The sequence below is a fragment of the Rhinopithecus roxellana genome, chromosome 6, assembly GCF_007565055.1.
Source record: "Rhinopithecus roxellana isolate Shanxi Qingling chromosome 6, ASM756505v1, whole genome shotgun sequence".
Classification (NCBI taxonomy): Eukaryota; Metazoa; Chordata; class Mammalia; order Primates; family Cercopithecidae; genus Rhinopithecus; species Rhinopithecus roxellana.
Window position 1 is genome coordinate 79,550,211 of NC_044554.1, and position 20,709 is coordinate 79,570,919.

At 50.4% G+C, this 20,709-nt stretch overlaps 1 protein-coding gene across 7 annotated transcripts; it reads right to left on the reverse strand.

Moving 5' to 3' along the window:
* Positions 1-10,127: 10,127 nt before the first annotated feature.
* POLM (DNA polymerase mu) lies at positions 10,128-20,442 on the reverse strand. Of its 7 annotated transcripts, none has more exons than XM_030931923.1 (11): positions 20,131-20,442; positions 18,906-19,089; positions 18,031-18,129; positions 17,741-17,926; positions 16,909-16,980; positions 14,697-14,817; positions 12,267-12,399; positions 11,996-12,098; positions 11,648-11,890; positions 11,490-11,573; positions 10,128-11,294 (listed from the first exon to the last, which is right to left on the reverse strand). In XM_030931923.1, the coding sequence occupies exons 1-11, from the start codon at positions 20,316-20,318 to the stop codon at positions 11,223-11,225; spliced, it is 1,485 nt and encodes a 494-aa protein (XP_030787783.1). In that variant the 5' UTR covers positions 20,319-20,442; the 3' UTR covers positions 10,128-11,222. The 7 variants fall into 7 exon arrangements, with proteins under 7 accessions (XP_030787783.1, XP_030787782.1, XP_030787781.1 ...); XM_030931922.1 differs by having other exon boundaries at positions 10,128-11,238; positions 20,131-20,439; XM_030931921.1 differs by having other exon boundaries at positions 10,128-11,241; positions 20,131-20,421.
* Between the last annotated feature and the right edge of the window lie 267 nt (positions 20,443-20,709).

The following is a 20,709-nucleotide window of genomic DNA, read 5'->3' on the forward strand; positions in this document are numbered from 1 at the left end:
AGCTCACTGCAAGCTCCGCCTCCCGGGTTCACGCCATTCTCCTGCCTCAGCCTCCGGAGTAGCTGGGATTACAGGCGCCCGCCACCTCGTCCGGCTAGTTTTTTGTATTTTTTAGTAGAGACGGGGTTTCACTGTGTTAGCCAGGATGGTCTCGATCTCCTGACCTCGTGATCCACCCGTCTCGGCCTCCCAAAGTGCTGGGATTACAGACTTGAGCCACCGCGCCCAGCCGCTATGATGAGTCTTACAGGGAGAGCAATCCAGGTAGAGGGGTTGGCAAAGACCCAAGCCCTACAGAAAGCAAACAAGCTGGGGCAGCGACCATCAGGGGCACATGGCAGAGAGGTGGGCTTTGTGTCCCAACACAGTGGGAATCACTGGAGACGTTGAAGCATGGTCATACATTTTCAAGCCACTTGCAGCTGTGTAAGAGCGGGAGTAGAAGCTGAGCAATCTGCAGATCCCGACAGCTTTGATAAGAACAAGGCCGCTTAGCCAGGGCTGGGTGCAGAAGCAGTGGCAAGGATCCCCCAGACCTGGGAGACCTCACTGCCAACCAAGCAGGAAGTGTCAAAAAGGAAAGGGGAGCCCAGAGAAGAGCTGGGCTCCGGCTGACCCTTGGCCCTGGCTTGACTCTCCTTTGATTCATTCGACAAGTAGTTGCTGGCCTCTGCAGTGTGCCAGAGCTTTCTTGGAGGGGTACAGGGGTAGGAAAACCAAAAGCTGCCCTCAGGGCCTCCATCCAGGAAGGCATGACATGGTGGGCGGCGAGGAAGGCTGCTGAGTCAACAAGGTGGTCCCAGGAAGGTGGAGGGAGCATCTTCCCATGTCTCTCCCACTGACAGCCACCAATCCTGGACAGATGCAGGAGCAGCTCTGAGGGATTAGTAGGCAGATGAGAAAAGGAGACCATAGTTCCGCAGATAAGTGGTGAGGTAACCAGTATTGCGTAGCCTGGACACACAGGCGGCTTGAAACCTGAAGTGCACCAACAGAAAGAGCTCCGGGAAGAATCAGAGGAGTGGGATGTGAAGCCCCTTGAGGTCAGTGAGTTGGGGAAATCCCTCCAATTTTTCCTTTCTTCTCTACCCCAGCTCCTGGGCAGTAACATGGAGGTGGCAGTGGTGGCACAGTGACGGTAGTGTGAGCTGGGTAGGCACCTGAAACCTGAGAAGGTAATGCTACCCTCTGACTAGAGGAGCCATGGCCCCAAGAGCATGGGCAACCGCCTTCTGCGGCTCCTTTCTGTCCCCCTGTGCTGGGCCCTGGATGCAGTTTCAGGGAGTATGCAGAAGGGTAGGGAAAGAGCCCCAGATTTCTGGCTGGAGGTCTTGGAAGGGATGTCGCAGGGAGCTGCTGTGTTTCAGGGAGAGTACAGAGAAGGGAGAGATGAAGTGAGCGATCCAGTAAAGTGATATGTGAACTCATCGGCTTGCTGCCAGGCTGCACACAGGGCTGACCCTAGATGCACATCGCAGGTCCCAGACTGACCGGTGTAGACACAGGACTAATATGACTAGTCGTGCAAACACTTTAAACAGTCAACATTCTGCTTAGGATTTAAACAAGATCCAGAGTCTCAATATTAAAAATATCCAGGATATAACCCAAAATAACCCAGAGCATGAAAACCAGGAAAATCTCAACATGGGAGAAAAGAAGACAATCAATACATGCCCATCCTGAGATGATTCAACTATTGGAATGATCAGAAGCAGACTTTAAAGCAGCTATTCATAACCAGCTTTCAGAAAGTATTGGTGAATATTCCTAAACAGAATGGAAATCACAAAGGATGGAGCCCGTAAATTTGATGATAGTTTGGAAAAAGATATAAACTTACAAACCAAGAAGCTCAGTGAACCACACAGCTGGATAAATTAACAACAAAAGTCCAAGCTTAGATACATAATAAAGAAGCTTCTGAAAACTAAAGACCAAGAAAAATAAGATCAGCCGGAGAAAAATGATACATTTCATACCGGTGAACACTTCTTTGAAAGACTATAGATCTTCACCAGAAACAATAGAGGCCAGAAAGAAGTAGAATATTTTTAGTTTTGAAATAATTGTCACCCAAGAATTCTATATCCAGTAAAAATACTATTTTACTGGAATAAAGAATGAAGTAAAATACATTCTCAAATGATGGCAAGCTGAGGAAATTCATAACCAAAGAATCTGCTTTAAAAAAATGTTAAACCAAGTTCTTCAGACAGAAGAGAAACGATACTGGGGAAATTCAGAACTTTGGGAATGCAAGAAGAACATCATAAATGGCAAAAATCCACATAAATATGAAACTATTCTTCACTTCTTTAAGAGTTATGTGATGGCTGAATTAAAAGTCATGACACTGTCTGGAGGCTTCAATGTATATAGATGTAAGGCAACTAAAACATGACGGGAGAAGGGTGGAGGAACCTAGATGGTAGTAACATTTCTACATGCTACTTGAAATGGCAAAACATTAATTCTAAATTGACTGTAAAAGTATGTGTATTTGGCTGGGCAGGGTGGCTCACACCTGTAATCCCAGCACTTCGGGAGGCAAAGGCAGGTGGATCACCTGAAGTCAGGAGTTCGAGACCAGACTGACCAACATGGCAAAACCCTGTCTCTATTCAAAATACAAAATTAGCCAGGTGTGGTGGTGCATGCCTGTAATCCCAGCTACTCGGGAGGCTGAGGCAGGAGAATCGCTTGAAATCGGGAGGCGGAGGTTGCAGTGAGCCGAGATCGTGCCGTTGCACTCCAACCTGGGCAACAAGAGTGAAACTCCCAACTCCAAAAAAAAAAAAGAACAAAAAGTATGTGTATTAGAATCCCTAGAACAACCACTGTGTGGGGTGTGTGTGTGTGTAGGGAGAAGGAGAGATAGGAGGGAAGGAAAAAAGGAAAGAAGAAACAGCAATGGAAAACAGGGAACAAACAGAAAATGACATAATGGTAGATCTAAAGTCAAACATTTCAATAGTTGCATTAAACATAAATGGCGGCCGGGCGCGGTGGCTCAAGCCTGTAATCCCAGCACTTTGGGAGGCCGAGACGGGCGGATCACGAGGTCAGGAGTTCGAGACCATCCTGGTGAACACGGTGAAACCCCGTCTCTACTAAAAAATACAAAAACTAGCCGGGCGAGGTGGCGGCGCCTGTAGTCCCAGCTACTTGGGAGGCTGAGGCAGGAGAATGGCGTGAACCCGGGAGGCGGAGCTTGCAGTGAGCTGAGATCCGGCCACTGCACTCCAACCTGGGCGACAGAGCAAGACTCCGTCTCAAAAAAAAAAAAAAAAAAAAAAAAAAAAACATAAATGGCCAAATCACACCAATCAGACATATTATCAGTTTGGATTATAAAAACCTAATTATATGCTGTCTTTAAGTAATTAAGTGACTCACATTAAATTTAATAGGATACAAGTAGGTCAAAGGTAACAATTCATTCTGTGAGGGCAGTATTACCCTGATACCAAACCCAGACAAACAACCTAAGAAAATTACAGACCAGCCTCTTATGAGTACATATGCAAAAACTGATAGTCCAGGAAAAAAATCCTTCACACTATGGTTAACTGATTTTTGACAAGGGTGCCAAAATAATTCAATGAGTAAAGAATAATATCTTTGGCCGGGCGCGGTGGCTCAAGCCTGTAATCCCAGCACTTTGGGAGGCCGAGACGGGCGGATCACGAGGTCAGGAGATCGAGACCATCCTGGCTAACATGGTGAAACCCTGTCTCTACTAAAAATACAAAAACTAGCCAGGCGAGGTGGCGGGCGCCTGTAGTCCCAGCTACTCGGGAGGCTGAGGCAGGAGAATGGCGTAAACCTGGGAGGCGGAGCTTGCAGTGAACTGAGATCTGGCCACTGCACTCCAGCCCGGGCGACAGAGCGAGACTCCGCCTCAAAAAAAAAAAAAAAAAAAAAAAAAAAAAAAAGAATAATATCTTTAACAAATGGCGCTGGGACAACTGGATTTCCATGTGCAAAACAATGAACCCCCACTTTACACTTACGTAAAAATTAACTCAAAATGATCAATAACCTAAACATAAGATAAAAAATTATAAAACTCTTAGAAGAAAACTTAGGAGTAAGCCTTCATGACCATGGTAATGGTTTCTTAAATGACACCAAAAACAAAGCAACCAAAGGGGGAAAAAACCTGGATTTCATCAAAATAAAAAAAAAAAAAACTTTCAAGTTTAAAAATACACCATTAAGAAAGTAAAGAGACAAAACACAGAATAGGGAAAAAATACCTGCAAAGCATTTATCTGGTAAGAGTCTAGTATGCAGAATGCATAAAGAACTTTTATAACTCAACAATAAAAAGACAAACCAATTGAAAAGTAGGCAAAGGATGTGAATAGACAATTCTCCTCAGAAGTTGGCCAATGAGCACATGAAAAGATGTTCAATATTACTACTAGTCAATAGGAAAATAAAAATCAAAACCATAATGATACACTACATCTACTAGGATGGCTATAATTAAAAAGACAGACAATAACAAGTATTGGTGAGGCCAAGAAATAGGAACCTTCACACATTGCTGGTGGGAAGTATAAAATGGTGGAGCTACTTTGCAAAAGTCTGGCAGTACCTCAAAAAGCTAAAACATAGAGTTACCATGAGACCTAACAATTCCACTCCTCCAAGAATTTAAAACATATGTCTACACAAAAATGTGTACACAAATGTTCACAGCAGCATTATTCAGAGTAGCCAAAAAGTGCAAAGAACCTGAATGTCCACCAACTGATGGGTAAATAAAATGTGGTTATCCATATAATGGAATATTTTTCAGGCATAAAAAGAAATGAAGTACTGATGTATTCTACAACATCACGAACCACTGAAAATGTTATGCCAAGTGAAAGAAGCTGGACACGAAAGGCCACACATTGTATAATACTCTACACACATGTCCAGAATAGGCAAATCTATAGGGACAGAAAGTAGGGTTAGAGTTAGGGTTAAGGGTTGGGGTAAGGGGTTAGAGGCTAGTGGTTAAGGGCTAGGAGTAAGGGGTTAGGGTTAGGGTTAGTGGTTACCTAGGGCTGAGTGTGGGGGGATAGTATAGGGAGATTGGTGGATAAAAGCTAAAGTACAAGTACAAGGTTTCTTTTGGGGGGTAATGAAAATTCTAGAATTGATTGTGGTGATGGTTGCACAACTGTAAATGTATGAAAAAATTGGATTTGTACACTTTAAATAGGTAAATTGTATAGTGTGAATTAAATGAAATACCATTCAAACACTGATAAAAACAGCTGGAATGGCTAAATTAATATCAGACAAAGTCAACTTTACAGCAAGAAAATGATCAGGAAAAAAGACATCACATAACAATGATACTAGGACACTGCAATCTTACAACAGAACTTCAAAATATATGCAGCGTAGCCTGATATAACAGAAAGGAGAGATGGTTAATCCCCAATTACAGTTTGAGACTTCAAAACGTCTCTCTAGTAACCAACAGAACAAGTAGACAGAAAATAAATAAGGATAAAGAAGAAATGAACAGTGTCAACTAATTCACACTTACAGCTCTCCACCCAACAACAGAATATCCAGTCTTCTCAAGGACACATTGAACATTCACCAAGATAGACACTACTGTGGATCTAAATCAGACCTTGACAAATGTAAAAGAATTAAAATCATACAAAATATGTTCTCTCACAGTAAGGGAATTAAACTAGAAATTAGTATGAGATGGGCCGGGCGCGGTGGCTCCCGCCTGTAATCCCAACACTTTGGGAGGCCGAGGCTGGTGGATCACTTGAGGTCAGGAGTTTGAGACCAGCATGGCCAACATGGTGAAACCCTGTCTCTAGTAAAAATACAAAAATTAGCCAGGTGTGGTGGCGTGTGCCTATAATCCCAGCTACCCAGGAGGCTGAGGTGGGAGGATTGCTTGAACCCAGGAGGCAGAGGTTGCAGTGAACTGAGATCATGCCACTGCACTCCAGCCTGGGTGACAGTGTGAGGCTCCCATTAAAAAAAAAAAATGGTTCAATATTCCAAAACCGGCCGGGCGCGGTGGCTCAAGCCTGTAATCCCAGCACTTTGGGAGGCCGAGACGGGCGGATCATGAGGTCAGGAGATCGAGACCATCCTGGCTAATACGGTGAAACCCCGTCTCTACTAAAAAATACAAAAAACTAGCCGGGCGACGAGGCGGGCGCCTGTAGTCCCAGCTACTCGGGAGGCTGAGACAGGAGAATGGCGTGAACCCGGGAGGCGGAGCTTGCAGTGAGCTGAGAGCCGGCCACTGCACTCCAGCCTGGGTGGCAGAGCAAGACTCCGTCTCAAAAAAAAAAAAAAAAAAAAAAATTCCAAAACCAACCAATGTTAACAGGCTAAAGAAGAAAATTCACACAATCAGAAAAGCACCTAGCCAAATCCAACACCTATTTATTGTATTTATTTATTTACTGAGACAGGGTCTCGCTCTTTTGCCCAGATTGGAGTGCAGTGGTACAATCACACAGCTCACTGTAGCCTCAACCTCCCAGGCTCAAGTGATCCTCCCACCTCACACCCCCAAGTAACAGGGACTACAGGCATTTGCCACCATCCCTGGCTAATTTTCTTTCTGTTTTTTTTTTTTTTTTTTTGAGACGGAGTCTCGCTCTATTGCCCGGGCTGGAGTGCAGTGGCCGGATCTCAGCTCACTGCCAGCTCTGCCTCCCGGGTTTACGCCATTCTCCTGCCTCAGCCTCCTGAGTAGCTGGGACTGCAGGCGCCCGCCACCTCGCCTGGCTAGCTTTTTTGTATTTTTTAGTAGAGACGGGGTTTCACCGTGTTAGCCAGGATGGTCTCGATCTCCTGACCGCATGATCCGCCCGTCTTGGCCTCCCAAAGTGCTGGGATTACAGGCTTGAGCCACCGCACCCGGCCTTCTTATTTTTTATAGAGACAAGGTCTCACTATATCATCCAAGCTGGTCTCTAACTCCTGGGCTCAAGCAATCCACCTGCCTTGGCCTCCCAGAGCGCTGGTATCAGAGGTGTGAGCCACTGCACCCGGCCCACCCATTCATTATAAAAACTTTCATAAAACTGGGAATAAAAGAGAACTTCTTTGACCTCATAAAGGGCATCTATACAAATCCTACATCTGCCAGGTGTGGTGGCTCACGCCTGTAATCCTAGCACTTCGGGAGGCCAAGCCGGGCAGATCACGAGGTCAGGAGATCGAGACCAGCCTGGCTAACACAGTTAAACCCCGTCTCTACTGAAAATACAAAAAAATTAGCCGGGCTTGGTGGCAGGTGCCTGTAGTCCCCGCTACCCGGGAGGCTGAGGCAGGAGAATGGTGTGAACCCGGGAGGCAGAGCTTGCAGTGAGCCAAGATCGTGCTGCTGCACTCCAGCCTGGGCGACAGAGCAAGATTCTGTCTCAAAAACAAAAAAACAAAAAAAAAAAAAAAAAAAAAAAAAAAAATCCTACATCGAACATAATCCTTAATAGTGAAACACTGAATCATTTCTACCTAAGATCAGGAACAAAGCAAAGATGTCCACTCTCACTACTCCTTCCAGTGTTGTCCTGGAAGTCGTAGCCAGTGCAATAATGTAAGAAAAAGAAATAAAAGGCATTAAGTCTGGCAAAGGAGAAATAATATTGTCTGTAAACAATTCCACAGACTCCACCAAAAATCTCTCAAAAGTTAGCGTTGCAAAGTTTTGGGATACATGATCAACATATGAAAGTGAATTATATTTCTATGTGCTAGCAATGAAAAATTAGAAATTGAAACATTTTATAATAACTCCAAGGAAATAAAATACTTAGGTATAAATCTAACAAAACATGTGCCAGGTATGTATGTTGAAAAAACCATAAAACACTGATGAAAGAAATAGAAGAAAACCAAAATAAATGGAGAGACATACTGTGATATGAATTTAAAGATTCTATATAGTTAAGATGTTAGTTTCCCCAACCTATAAACTCAGTGCAATTCCAATCAAACGGCTAAAAGATTGTTTTGTGTCTACAGACAAGGTGATTCTAAAATTTATATAGAATGTCAAAGGATTATATAGCCAAAATAATTTGGAAAAGAACAAAGCTGGAGGACTCATATTACTTGATATTAAGCATTAGTCTAAAATTCAAGTTAACTGAGTTAATATGGTATTTGTAAAGGAACAGATCCAAAAATAAATGGAACAGAGTCCACAAATAGAACCATATAAATATAGCCAATTGACTTTTACAAAAGTTCATAGGAAATTCAGTAAAGGAAGGACAGTATTTTCAAGAAATGGTACTAGAACAATTGGACCTCCATATACAAAAACCTAAGCCTTACACCCCTTAAACAAAAATTAACTAAAGATAAATCATGGATCTAAATGCAAACCAGGCGAGGTGCGGTGGCTCACACCTATAATACCAGTACTTTGGGAGGCTGAGGCGGGAGCACTGCTTGAAGCCACGAGTTCGAGACCAGCCTGGGAAAAAATGCGAGACCCTTGTCTCTACAGAAAATGTAAAAAGTTAGCTGGACTTGGTGGCTTGTGCCTGTAGTCCTAGCTGCTCGGGAGGCTGAGGCAGGAGGATTGCTTGAGCACAGGAATTTGAGACTGCAGTGAGCTATGATCATACTGCTGCACTCCAGCCTGGGTGACAGAGCAAGACCCTGTTTCTGGGGGAAAACAAACAAACTATAAAAGAAAGCAAAGAAAATCTTTGTGATTTGGGGTCAGAGATAGGACTCCAAAAACATAAGAAAATGGTAAACTGAATAAATTGATAAACTGGACTTCATAAAAATTAAATACATTTACTCTGAAAAACACAGTGCTGAAAGAAGGAAGATAGTCTACACACTGGGAAAAAATATTTACCAATCACCATAGTGGCACATAAAGAACTCTCAAGATTCAGCAGTAACAGAGGGGCATGGTGGGTCACGCCTGTAATCCCAGCATTTTGGGTTTTGTCATGTTGGCCAGGCTGGTCTCAAACTCTTGACCTCAGGTGATCCACCCACCTTGGCCTCCCAAAGTGCTGGGATTACAGGTGTGAGCCACCGTGCCCGGTCAACAATTCTGTTTTTAAAAATGAGACTTGAACAGCCGCTTCACCAGTGAGGACATAGAAGCCAGTGAACAGATGCTCAACATTATCAGGCATTAGGTAAATGCAAAATAAAACCACAGTGAGCTACTGCTATGTACCTACTACTAGAAAAGCTAAAGTTAACAAATACTGAAACTATCAAGTGCTGGCAGGGATACAGAGCAACTGCCTACTGTGGTGTTTAACTTACAGGGGTGCTCACAATGCTGGTGGACTGCAAAATGACAGACACACTCAGGACAACTTTGCTCTTATGAAATAAATGTATACTTACCAAATGACACAATAATCGTATGCCTGTCTACTTACCCAAGAGAAATGAAGATCTCTGTGTTACACAAAAACTTGTACATGCATGTCTGTAGCAGTATGATTCATAATCTCCAAACTCCGGAAACAACCCAGATGTTTTCTTCTTTTTAGGCAGAATCTCGCTCTGTTGCCCAGGCTGGAGTGCAGTGGCACAATCTCAGCTCACTGCAACCTTGGCATCCCAGGTTCAAGCAATTCTTATGCCTCAGCCTCCTGAGTAGCTGGGAATACAGGTATGAGCCAACATGCCCAGCAAACTTTTGTGTATTTTATAGAGATGGGGTTTCGCCATGGTGGCCAGGCTGGTCTCAAACTCCTGGCCTCAAGTGATCCACCCACCTCAGCCTCCCAAAGTGCTAAGATTACAGGCATAAGCCATGGCGTCCGGCCACAATCCAGACATTCAGCAGCTGAATGGACAAACTGTAGAACACCCATGGCATGGAATAAAGTACAAACTATCAACACACCCAGCAACCTGCAGGAATGTCAAAGGCATTAGGCTGCAGGGAGAGGCTAGTCCAAAGGTTAAATATAGTTTGGTTCCGTTTACATGACATTCTAGAGAAAGCAAAACTATAAGGATGGAGCACCGCTAAGTGGGTGGGGGTGGAGAAGCACGTGACCACAATAGGACAGCGTGGGAAAGTGTTCTGGGGATGGACCTGGTGTGCCCCACGTGTGCAAATGCTGCACCCCAAAAGAGTCAACTTTACTGCATGTTCATTTTCAAAATATTTTTTAATGTGATGAGTGGTCTGGGAAGTCCTCACCTAACAAAGTGACTTGATTCAAGGCCTGAAGGGGAGGGCACACTCCAGGTGGATCAAAGCCTGAGGCCAGAGTATGCCTGGGGAAATGAGGGATGTGGAGTGAACCTGTGTCCAGCCCACCTCAGTGCTTCTGACTCAGTGAGAAGGGGAGGGAATTGGCCCCAAGGGGGCCTGAGTGCATCAAATAGGAAGCCGGTGAGCCAAACAGCTTGGGGCCAGTGGGGCTGGAGAGATGCCAGAACCAGGGACCATGTGTGGACTTAGGGTTTGGAACCATTAAAGGGCTCTGCGACTGGAATGGCAGGATATGACCTATTTTTGAGACACTGTGCTGAGAACAGGCCTTAAAGGCAGAAGCACAGAGCCTGGCTCGGGGCGCTGCAGCACTGAAGCCTCATAGTTGAAAATTACCTTCCTCCTAACTCCTACCCAGGCCCTCTCCCTCTCCAGATGCCTACAGCACACCAGACAGTAGGCTCCTTGCTGGCAAGAACCACAGCCTCCAGCTCATGGCTCTCAAAAGCAGCGCAGGTACGCATGGTTCTCTTCTAGGCATTCTGGGCAGGCTCCCTGCAAGAGCCACAGTAACTGCAGTGCAACTGATGGGACACTGCACATCAGGGACCACCTGCCATTCATGACTGCAGGCCCCGCCACGGCTCCATGAAGTGGGCCCCGCTCACATCCCGTCCAGGGCAGGAACGTGAGCCATGGTAAGGCTAAGAGCAGACCCAGGGTCACACAGTGATGAGGCTGGCACCGAAGGCTCCCACCTCACCACACCCCGCAGCACGCCAGCAGCGGCTCAACTGATCCTTCAGGCACAACTGACCCCCAGCAGAGTCAGGCCCTGGCGGAGAGGGGTGAAGGTGGGGGTTGGGGGGCAGCATATCTGCCTGGAGACATTCAGTGGCCAAGTTGGGGGCAATGGATTTTCTGAGTGGATGTGGGGGCCACAGGCAGGCTCAGGCGTTTCTCTGCTCTGGAGGAAGGTACTCGAGGCCCAGGTGTCTGAAGATGTCTTCCTCTGAAGTCACATGGAAAAACGTCTTCTGCAACAGAAGCAGGACTTCCATGACCTAGGAGTCATGCCACTGCTGCTTCCCTGGAGGAAGACTGAGGGTGGAGGCAGAGCCCAGCACCGACGTGGAGTGTGCTCTTGAGGGCCAGGAACTGGGTGTGGAGACCCAGATTAGGGTCCTATGGGTTTCAGGCTGGAGGGGTCCAGGGCCATTTCATATTGTGGGTCAGAGAGAGGACTATGGGTGCTGTTTGCTGTCCCCAGTCCCCAACAATGTACCTGCTCTGGGTCAAACAGCCCATGGCTGTTCAGCCACAGGCCCTTCTCCTTCCGGCTGAAGCGGCGCAGCTCCCGCTGAAAAAGCTGCGGGGAAGGGACTGTCCTTAGCAGGGCTGGTCCAGCCCCACCCCAAGGCGGCCCAGCGACACACTGCCTACCTTGGAGCCAGTCCAGCCGAGCAGGGCAAAAGGGAACTGGCTGATGGGTGCGACAACCAAGTCCACCCTCACAGCCTTCCAGGATGCGCAGGGCCTTGTGGATTCCCCCACAGCAGCCCCTGGAGGTTGTGGTAGGCGGAAAATGCAGAAACTCCTCTCAAAAGCGTCCATGTGGCTCTGCTGGGCCAGGCGGGTAGGGGACTCCCAGCGGCTGTGCTGGTGCTGGTGGTACAGGATGAGGCCCTGTGGGGAGAGGTGGGCGTGGCTGAGACCACCCCGTGGTGCAGAGAGAGCAGGAGGCGGTGGCATTGGCCAGTGGTGGCTCCTGGGGAGCAGGGAGACCCTCACCTGGTCCTGCAGGTGGCTCATCACTCTGGGCAGCAGCCCCGCCTCCTGGCCCTCCTTGGGGTGGGTGATGAGGAAGTCCACGTCATGGCCCTGCAACTTACCCCTGAGGGGGCCAGTCTGACTCTGACTCAGGGACATGGCCTGCACACTCCAGCCCCAGGCCACATCCCTTCCAATGAGTGGGAAGGCCCACTTCAGGGTCCCCGACTTGGGTCCCTTCACCAGGGAGGGGTCTGAAGCCAAGCCAGAGGGACACATCGGGCCTCCTTACCTGCGGAAGCCGCCGGTCAGCGTGACAGTGGCCCCAGGCAGGGCCTGCCCCACAGCTTCCTCCACTGCCTGCTGCAGGGCATCTACATCGGACCGCAGGACTGGGGTGCTCAGATCCCGGTGGTGCTGGAGCCCTAGGGGCAGCACCGGCTCTCCTAACTCACCCAGCCTGCCCCCAGGCTGAGCCCCCATCCCTCACCAGCATGAGGTGGTCACCCTGGGGCCCCATCGCTGCAGGACCAGGAGAGGCCACCGAGGAAGGTGAGGCTAAGACAGGGAGCAGAATGAGATCCCAATTTAAGCATAACACTATCTTCTCTCCCTCTTTAAATATTAAACTTTTGAGATAGTTGTAGATTCACTCGCAGTTAAAATAAATAGCACAGGGAGATCCCATGTGCCTTTTACCCAGCTCCCCCAAAAGGTTAACACCTTACAAAACTATAATTTTGCAACCAAATATAAGGATACTGATGTCGATACAGTCATGCCACAGGCTATCTCTTTGGATGCCTGTTTTTTCTTATGCATAAAGTGAGTCCAAGAGGTAGTAAAACGATGGACGATGGCTCTGCAACAACGAACACCTCACTCTGGCCCACTTCTGTTTCGTCACTTATCGGCCTCCCACACACAGTTAAGGAGAGGTTTATTTATTTGAGACGGAGTCTCGCTCTTGTTGCCCAGGCTGGAGGGCAGTGCCACAATCACAGCTCACTGCAACCTCCGTCTCTCAGGTTCAAGTGATTCTCCTGCCTCAGGCTCCTGAGTAGCTGGGATTATGGGTGTCTGCCACCACACCCAGCTAATTTTTGTATTTTTAGTAGAGACAGAGTTTCGCCATGTTGGCCAGGCTGGTCTTGAACTCCTGACCTCAGGTGATCCACCCGCCTTGGCCTCCCAAAGTGCTGGGATTACATAAAGATGTGAGCCATCACGCCCAGCCAAGGAGAGGTTTAAATGTGAGGAACAGCAGCACCTGGCACAGTGAGCTCTCAGTAAACGCTGCTAGCCATTCCTGACTGCTCTTGTCGTGGAGAGAGGCAATCAAGAGGAACCAGCCTTGTGGGTCTCACTTCCTGTCAGCCGAACTGGGCAGTGGCCCAGGGAAAGATATGCAAAGAGGCAGTGGAGCTGGCAGTGCCCGCTGGGCTGTGGGGATTGCTTCGGCAGAGCCTTCAACCCAAGGGAGGTCCCAGATGGTGTGGCCAGAGTAGCCAGGCAGGCCATGCAGAGAGAACGGAGTATCTGCTCAACACCTGCCACTTGCTGGCTCTCACAGAGGAGCTTATGAATTCATTCATTCCCACTTTTTTTTTTTTTTTTTTTTTTGAGACGGAGTCTCGCTCTGCCGCCCAGGCTGGAGTGCAGTGGCCGGATCTCAGCTCACTGCAAGCTCCGCCTCCCGGGTTCACGCCATTCTCCTGCCTCAGCCTCCGGAGTAGCTGGGACTACAGGCGCCCGCCACCTCGCCCGGCTAGTTTTTTGTATTTTTTTTTTTTAGTAGAGACGGGGTTTCACCATATTAGCCAGGATGGTTTTGATCTCCTGACCTCGTGATCCGCCCATCTCGGCCTCCCAAAGTGCTGGGATTACAGGCTTGAGCCACCGCGCCCGGCCTCATTCCCACTTTTTAATTTATTATTATTATTTTTTTAGACAGGGTCTTGCTCTGTCACTCAGACTGGGGTGCAGTGGCTCAATCTCAGCTCTTTGCAACCTCCACCATGGCCTCAAGGCTTGACCTCCCAGGCTCAAGTGATCCTTGAACCTCGGCCTCATGAGTAGCTGGTACTACAGGCATCCACCATCACGCCTGGCTAACTCTTGTATTTCTTGTAGAGACAGGGTTTCACCCTGTTGCCCAGACTGGTCTTGAACTCCTGAGCTCAAGCGATCTACCCACCTTGACTTCCCAAAGTGCTGGGATTACAGGTGTGAGTCACCATGCCCAGCCTTCCTTCTCCATTTCACAGAAAATTTAACAGACTCAGAGAGGTTACGTCTTGGGCAATGGTCACTTACCTGGCAAATGGTAGATAGGACTCAAACCGGGGCCTAACAAACTCAAAAGCTGATGTTCTTTCCCTTCCCCTGCTCGGTGCCACCTCTGCAGGCCTCCGTGTACCAGGCACCACACTGGGCAGTGTGCCCAAGGCCCAGGCTGTCCCCGGTCCCTGGTCAAAGTCTAACCAGTAGGCAGTGACACAAGCCCCTGGCATGTGACGGAAGTTGTGATCAGCATCGTCCACTGAGAAAGGGCTGTGATAGATCCTGACTGCACTGGATGGAGACCCCAGAAAGCCCACCACATAAGGCTGCCGCCAAACCCTCTGCACCAGCCTGCTCCCTTCCCTCTAGGGAGCTGGTGCTGAGGGATCCAGGGTGCAGTTTTGGGAAGCCCAGAGCCCAGCCTCTCTGGAGGGCTCACCCGCTTTCTGCTGTTGGGTCAGTTTCTGGGGCTGCTCTCGGAGGTCATCCAAGGTTCGCAGTCCTTCCCGGTACCACCGGTCAGCAGTCCTCACACCGACCCCAAAGATCTGGGTGAAGAGCTGTGGGGAAGGAGCACAGCCCGGTTGGGCAGAGCTCTCATGGCTGGACTCAGATGATCACTGGCTCCGGGATGGTGTGGCCCATGGAGCACCATGCACCAGGCAGGTGCCATCACCACTCACAACCTGTCCTAGACCACAGAGCAAGGATTCAAACTTGGAGCCTGGCTACCCAGCCCGCCGTCTTGGGGAGCAAACCCATGCACACCCCTCTCCTCTCCTCTATGAAAGTTCTCTCCCAGGACTTACACAGCTCTAGCCTGTGATTCCAACATAACTAAAACAGTTACCCTAACACATCAGCACGAGGGGCTCCTAAGTCACTGGAAAAACCATGCCTCTCCCACCTAACAGCAGGTGGAACGAATTCCTGTGGTTCTCCTCCTTAGCAAATAGCAAAAAACAATGAGGAGTTAACAATCAAAAGGGTGGATTTAGGAGCAGAGCTGGCAGGGCTGGCTGGGGCACTCACATATCTCCCCACACAGGGTGGGCCCCAGTTCAAGCAAGTGGCTGCTTCAGGTCAGCCACTAGAGTCCCTCCCTAGGAATTCTGGATCTGAGACTGAGGGCAGGCCCACGCAGTGGCAGAAGCTGTAGCCTGTGGGTGCCGAGCACCTTCTGTAGCCATATTTCTAACCAGAGGAGGAAGCTGGTACGTGGCAAGAGAGGGTGAAGCAACCGTGCAGAGAGGCAGAGGGAAGGAGGAGTGGCCTGGTGATACCCAGGTCACTGAGCCCAGTTCTCCTGCAGACCGGCCACAGCCCTCCCCATCCTGGGCTCTGCTGGCCCTCCTTTCCTTGATTTTGTGAACCAAGGGTGTGGGGTGGGTCACTGTCACTCGTAACCCAAAGTATCCTGACTAAAAATGACGAGATTAACCCAATTATATTAATAAACTTCTCATTACTAACATAATTTTCTGCCAGCCTAGGTGCCATCAGGGCTGGGGCTGAGTTAATGAGTGAAAGCACTCATTAACCTCCATCCACTTTAAGGGGATTTCATCATCTCCAGGCCCCTCACTCCCACACTCACCACAGTGGCCCCACTCATCTGGTCCCGTCCCTGCCAGTGCCCCTTGCCCCTTCCCCTGCATATTTGAGCCCATTTGCCCTGCACACATTGCTCAAGTCTCCCCTCTTCGAAGCCCTCCCTGTCAATCCTGACAACATTCTGTGTGGCCTCCCAAGGTCCCATACTTCACTGACAGTTATCCATGTGGCCACTGCTGTGACACCTCCAGCCACAAAGGTGGCAGAAGGGTGTCAAAGCAGGCACACCCGAGGTATCCAAAAGAGCTCAGATGGCATTTCCCTATCAGATCAGGAGTGAGCAGAAACAGAGGGAAGGTGGCCATGGAGACAGGCAGGCTGACCACACTGAGAAAATAACATATAAGGTCCTGCAGAGGGTGGGCAAGGGCAAGCCCAGCACACTCAGTGGCAGCACCCAAGAAAAGGGTACATTTGGTTCAGTGTGCTCTGTTTAAGATGTCACAGCATGTAATCTACTTGAGAATATTCCATCAAAAATAATCAAGGCAGAGCGAAGTGGCTCACGCTTGTAATCCCAGCACTTTGGGGGCCAACGCAGGAGAATCATTTGAGCATAGAGGTTTGAGACCAGCTTGGGCAACATTACCAAGACTCCATCATTACGAGAAATTTAAGAATTAGCCTGGTGTGGTGGTGCATGCCTGTAGTCCCAGCTACTCCAGAGACTGAGGTGGGAGGATGGTTTGAGTCCAGGAAGTCAAGGCTGCAGTGAGCTGTGATTGCACCACTGTACTCCAGCCTGGGCAACAGAGCAAGACCCTGTCTCAAAATAAAACAAAAACCCCCGAAAGCCAGATGGTGCTGATTGATCTAGAAACTTCTGTCCTCAAAACAAGCTTCTTCCTTGCCTGTCTCCACTTGGCTGCCTTGTGCATATCAGGTGTCAGCTTAGCTGCCACTTCCTCAGCGAAACCTCCTCTGACCCCTGGGCTGGGTCAGCTGCCTCTGCTCGCCTCCCCATACATGGTGTGGACTGTGCTGTCATTCCCAGGGTAGGACATTCCCGGGGCAGGTCCGAGCCCTGCCCTGCGCACCTTCATGGTCTGGTACCTCTCTGAGCACCGAACTCTCTCAACCTCCTTACACACTCCAAGCTCCAGCAGCTCCTGGGGGAGGGAACAAAGCAGAACTCTAAGCCTGAGGGCATGGGGTGAAAGAGAAGGCAGGGAGTTAGGATCAAGGCTGTGGGCCCAAGGACTGAGGCAGTCCCCTCCAACACCCTGCAGAGACAACTGTGTGGGGTCAGGGTCCGGTGGGACTTGGAAATGGAGACTGTGCCCAGGGAGGTGACCAAAGTTGCTGCCACACAGCTGGGAGGCCGCGGCTCCAGACTCAAAGCTCCTTTGGGCCTGGAGTTACAGCAGCTGAGATTCCAGGTAACGTGGATCATCTCTAAGTCAAATAAGTCCCAAGATACATAAACAATTGCTTTTCAAAACATGTGAACTCAATCCTACTTCATTTAAAAGCATCTTCTGTTACTGTGTATTTTCTCACGATGAAAGTGCACTAAAGGACAACTCAACACATTGGGGCACTGAAAAGAGATGCTCACACTCAGGGAGCTCTCTTCCATTCCACTGTGGAAGGCAGTTTGGGACTAATGACACTGACAACAGCGTCACCCCTAGCCCTGCCAGCCCCTTGCAGCACTATTCACTGGGTCCTCTAAGCCACCCAGGGATAAATGGCTGGAGTGCACAGGAGGAATCTGAGCGCAGAGAATGGCTTGTTGAGGCCTTGGAGCAGTGTCAGCACCCACGACTGTCTATCCCCACCTGCCCCCACAGCACCCTCTGCTGTCTCACCAGGCCCCAAGGCCTCCCCACCCACACACTCGCCCTGCTCAGGATGATAAGCACCTACCTGGACAACCCTAGAGGAGTGTTCTCCAAGGTGGGGCAGCCCCTGCAGCTGGCTCAGGGTTGTGACAGGGCTGGGAAGGGCCTTGAGCACTGAGGCTGCTCTGCAGAAGGTGAGGAGGCGGCCCTCACTGCCTTCAAAGCCCGCTGCCTCGGCCAGTGTCTCCAGAGCCTCCTGCAGGGAGGGGCCCTAAGTAAGGGGCAGGGTGGGCAGCTCCAACCCGAGGGCTACCACCCATCTGTACCCTTGTCCCCAACCCCCAGGGCTGGCCAAGGCTCACAGAAGCAGCTTACCGAGAGGCTAGCGTTGTGGTGTGTGAGGGGCGTGGGGCGCTGGCAGGCATAGGTAGGCATCCATGCTGGGCTCAGAGGCCCCTTCCTGGGCCCAGTCACCTGGGGATGGGCAATGAACAGGTCACCGTGAGGTTGTAGGGCTGGCAAGACAGCCAGGCCATACCCAGGCTTTGTTTCTCCTGGAGTGTCCAACTGAGGCCCTCTGGAGCTCATGGGACAGAGGTGAGCAACAAAACACCAGAGGCATGGGGCTGAGGGAGACACCGCCCTGCAGAACAGGCTGCAGACGGGGCTCCTCATGCCAGGGTAGCAGCAATCCCATCTGCCAGCCCTGTGGGCACTGCTGCTGCTGCTGTTGCACATGACGCATGTGCTCCATCACCCCAATCCTCACAACCAAGCGGGCTGGGGATGCTGAGGCCTTGGGGGCTAGGGGCTCGCCCCATGACCATGGCTCACAGGCTGGGCCAAGATTTGAATGCAGGCAACCTGGCCCTAAGCCCACACCTGTCAGAAGCCGGGAGCCTTATAGCATCCTGAGGACAGGCTCCTGCTGACCCATGGGTCATCCCGCTCGGAGTTGCTGTGTCATATACTTGGTTAGGAAGAAAGACCTGAAGAAGGTAAAAATAAGCGGACCCCAGAATTTGCACCAGTGGTGAGAACAGAAGCTGAGATGGCCTGGCCCCCTCAGCCCCTGCTGTGGTTCCTCTACTGGCTTCTAGGGGGCCCCTGGTGATCTGGATAGAGTCCTCACTGCCCACCTCCTCTGAAGGACATTGAGGCATTGCTGCCCTGTCACCTGTCCCAGCTGAGCAATGGCCTACACTGGGGCTTTCACTGTAGCCCCAACTCTAGTTTTCCACCCAGCTCACCTCCAGCCGGTGCCGGCACTCCACAGGTACAGGCTGCCCAGCTGCCAGGCTCTCTGTTAACCAGCTTATGTCCAGCAGAGCTGGGGGGGTGCAACCCGGGGGAGCAGCTGCCATCCTGCGCTCCTGCCAGCTGACGGCCTCCTCTGCTGAGGTCTGTTCCATCACAACATGTGTCGCTTCGGAGCTGGCAGAGGGAGTTGGGAGAGTAGGAGGAGGGTGAGGCCCAGAGCCCTCCCTGGTTGGCTCCAAGCCTTCATTCTTGCTGTCTCTTCTGCATGATGAGTGACCATTCCTCCTGCAAACATCACCTCCTCCTGAAAGCCTTCCCAGCCCCTCCTCCTGGTAGATGAACACCGCCACCACTCAGCCCTCAGAATTGTAGTTCTCTGCCCTGGCTATGTTCACAAGCACAGCCCAGTCTTGTGCTCTCTCCCTCCCTCTCCACCTCAGAGAAAGGAACTCCTTAGGGGTCAGACCAGGTGGTCTTCATCTAAGAACAGGGGTTTTAGCAGAGATGCAGGAGCCTGTTTGGGTCTGAACCCCAGCTCTGCCTGCCAAATACTTGTTTAGCTCTTGGGCAAGCCAGGTGTCTATACTTTGATTTCCTCTTCCGTAAAGCAGAGATAACATATCTACCCTGTGGGGTTGTTGTACAAAGATAGTGCCTGGTACACTCTAAGCCGCTATCATTATCCTGTCCTGAGTGGGTCTGGCACACTACTGATCCCTGATAATGTTAAAAACAAAACAAAACACACACACACACACACACAACTGTAGGGGTATACTAGACCCAGGTTCGTTTGCTCTCTCGACCTCCAAACTAGGGGGCACCCCCAGCTCCCTTACTCTGGGTGTTGTCTCTGTAGCCGCCATTTTTCTTCCTCTTGGTTCCCTTCCTACAGGAGTGTCTCAGTCGTGTTATTTACTCAGGTCTGAGGACAGAGGAGCATGCGGGCTCCGGGCCTCCTGAGAAGTCAGTCTCGCTCACAGGTGGGACACAGCCCAGGCGGAAGGGCTGTTAGCAAATACGACTGCTTATTAATTACCCCTGACCTCTGGTTTTGATTCTCGCAGTGATCCTTTAAAACACGCCTGGCCCTAATTAATAGCACCCTTTACAGAAGAGGAGATGGAGGCTCAGGGAAAGGTCACGAAGTGCCACAGCAAACTTAGAATCCAAAACTACAGGTGCCACGGAAGACCGCGCCGCGCCGCCCCGCACCTGCTGGCGTCGAGGACACGGAAGCCTTTGGAGCGCGCCAGGCGTGTGAGGAAGGCCCGGCGGCTGCGACCCATGCGGGGCTCGACCAGGTAGATGGCGACGCCGGGGAAGCGCGTCGAGGACGGCGTGGAGGAAGCTGCATCGCCGCTAGGGGACCCGACCCGCGCTCGCCGCCGTTTGGGGAGCATTGGGACCACAGCCTCCAGCAACGCGGAGCAAGACGGAAGGAAACCGCAGTGAGGCTGACGGAAGCGGCGGTCGGGCGGCCGCCGGCTAGAAGAGGACGTGGTCCCGCCCTATGCAAATGAGGCCTCTCCGTGAGACTCGCGACCTGGGCCAGTCGGAGCGCTGGGGAGGGTCCGGGCTCCTACAGCACTGAGTGTCTCGGCCGCTCCGGAAGACCCGCCTCCATGCAAATAACAGCAGAGGACACGCCTTTTATTTAAATTAATGTCTCCGAAAGCGCTGTTTGGTCCCACTGGCCGCCTGGAGTAGAGGGTGGGCTGGAGCGGGCCGGGGAGGGTGTTGGAGGGGGTGGAGGAGGCGGAGTCAAAGGGGCGTCCTAGGCCGGTACGGGTG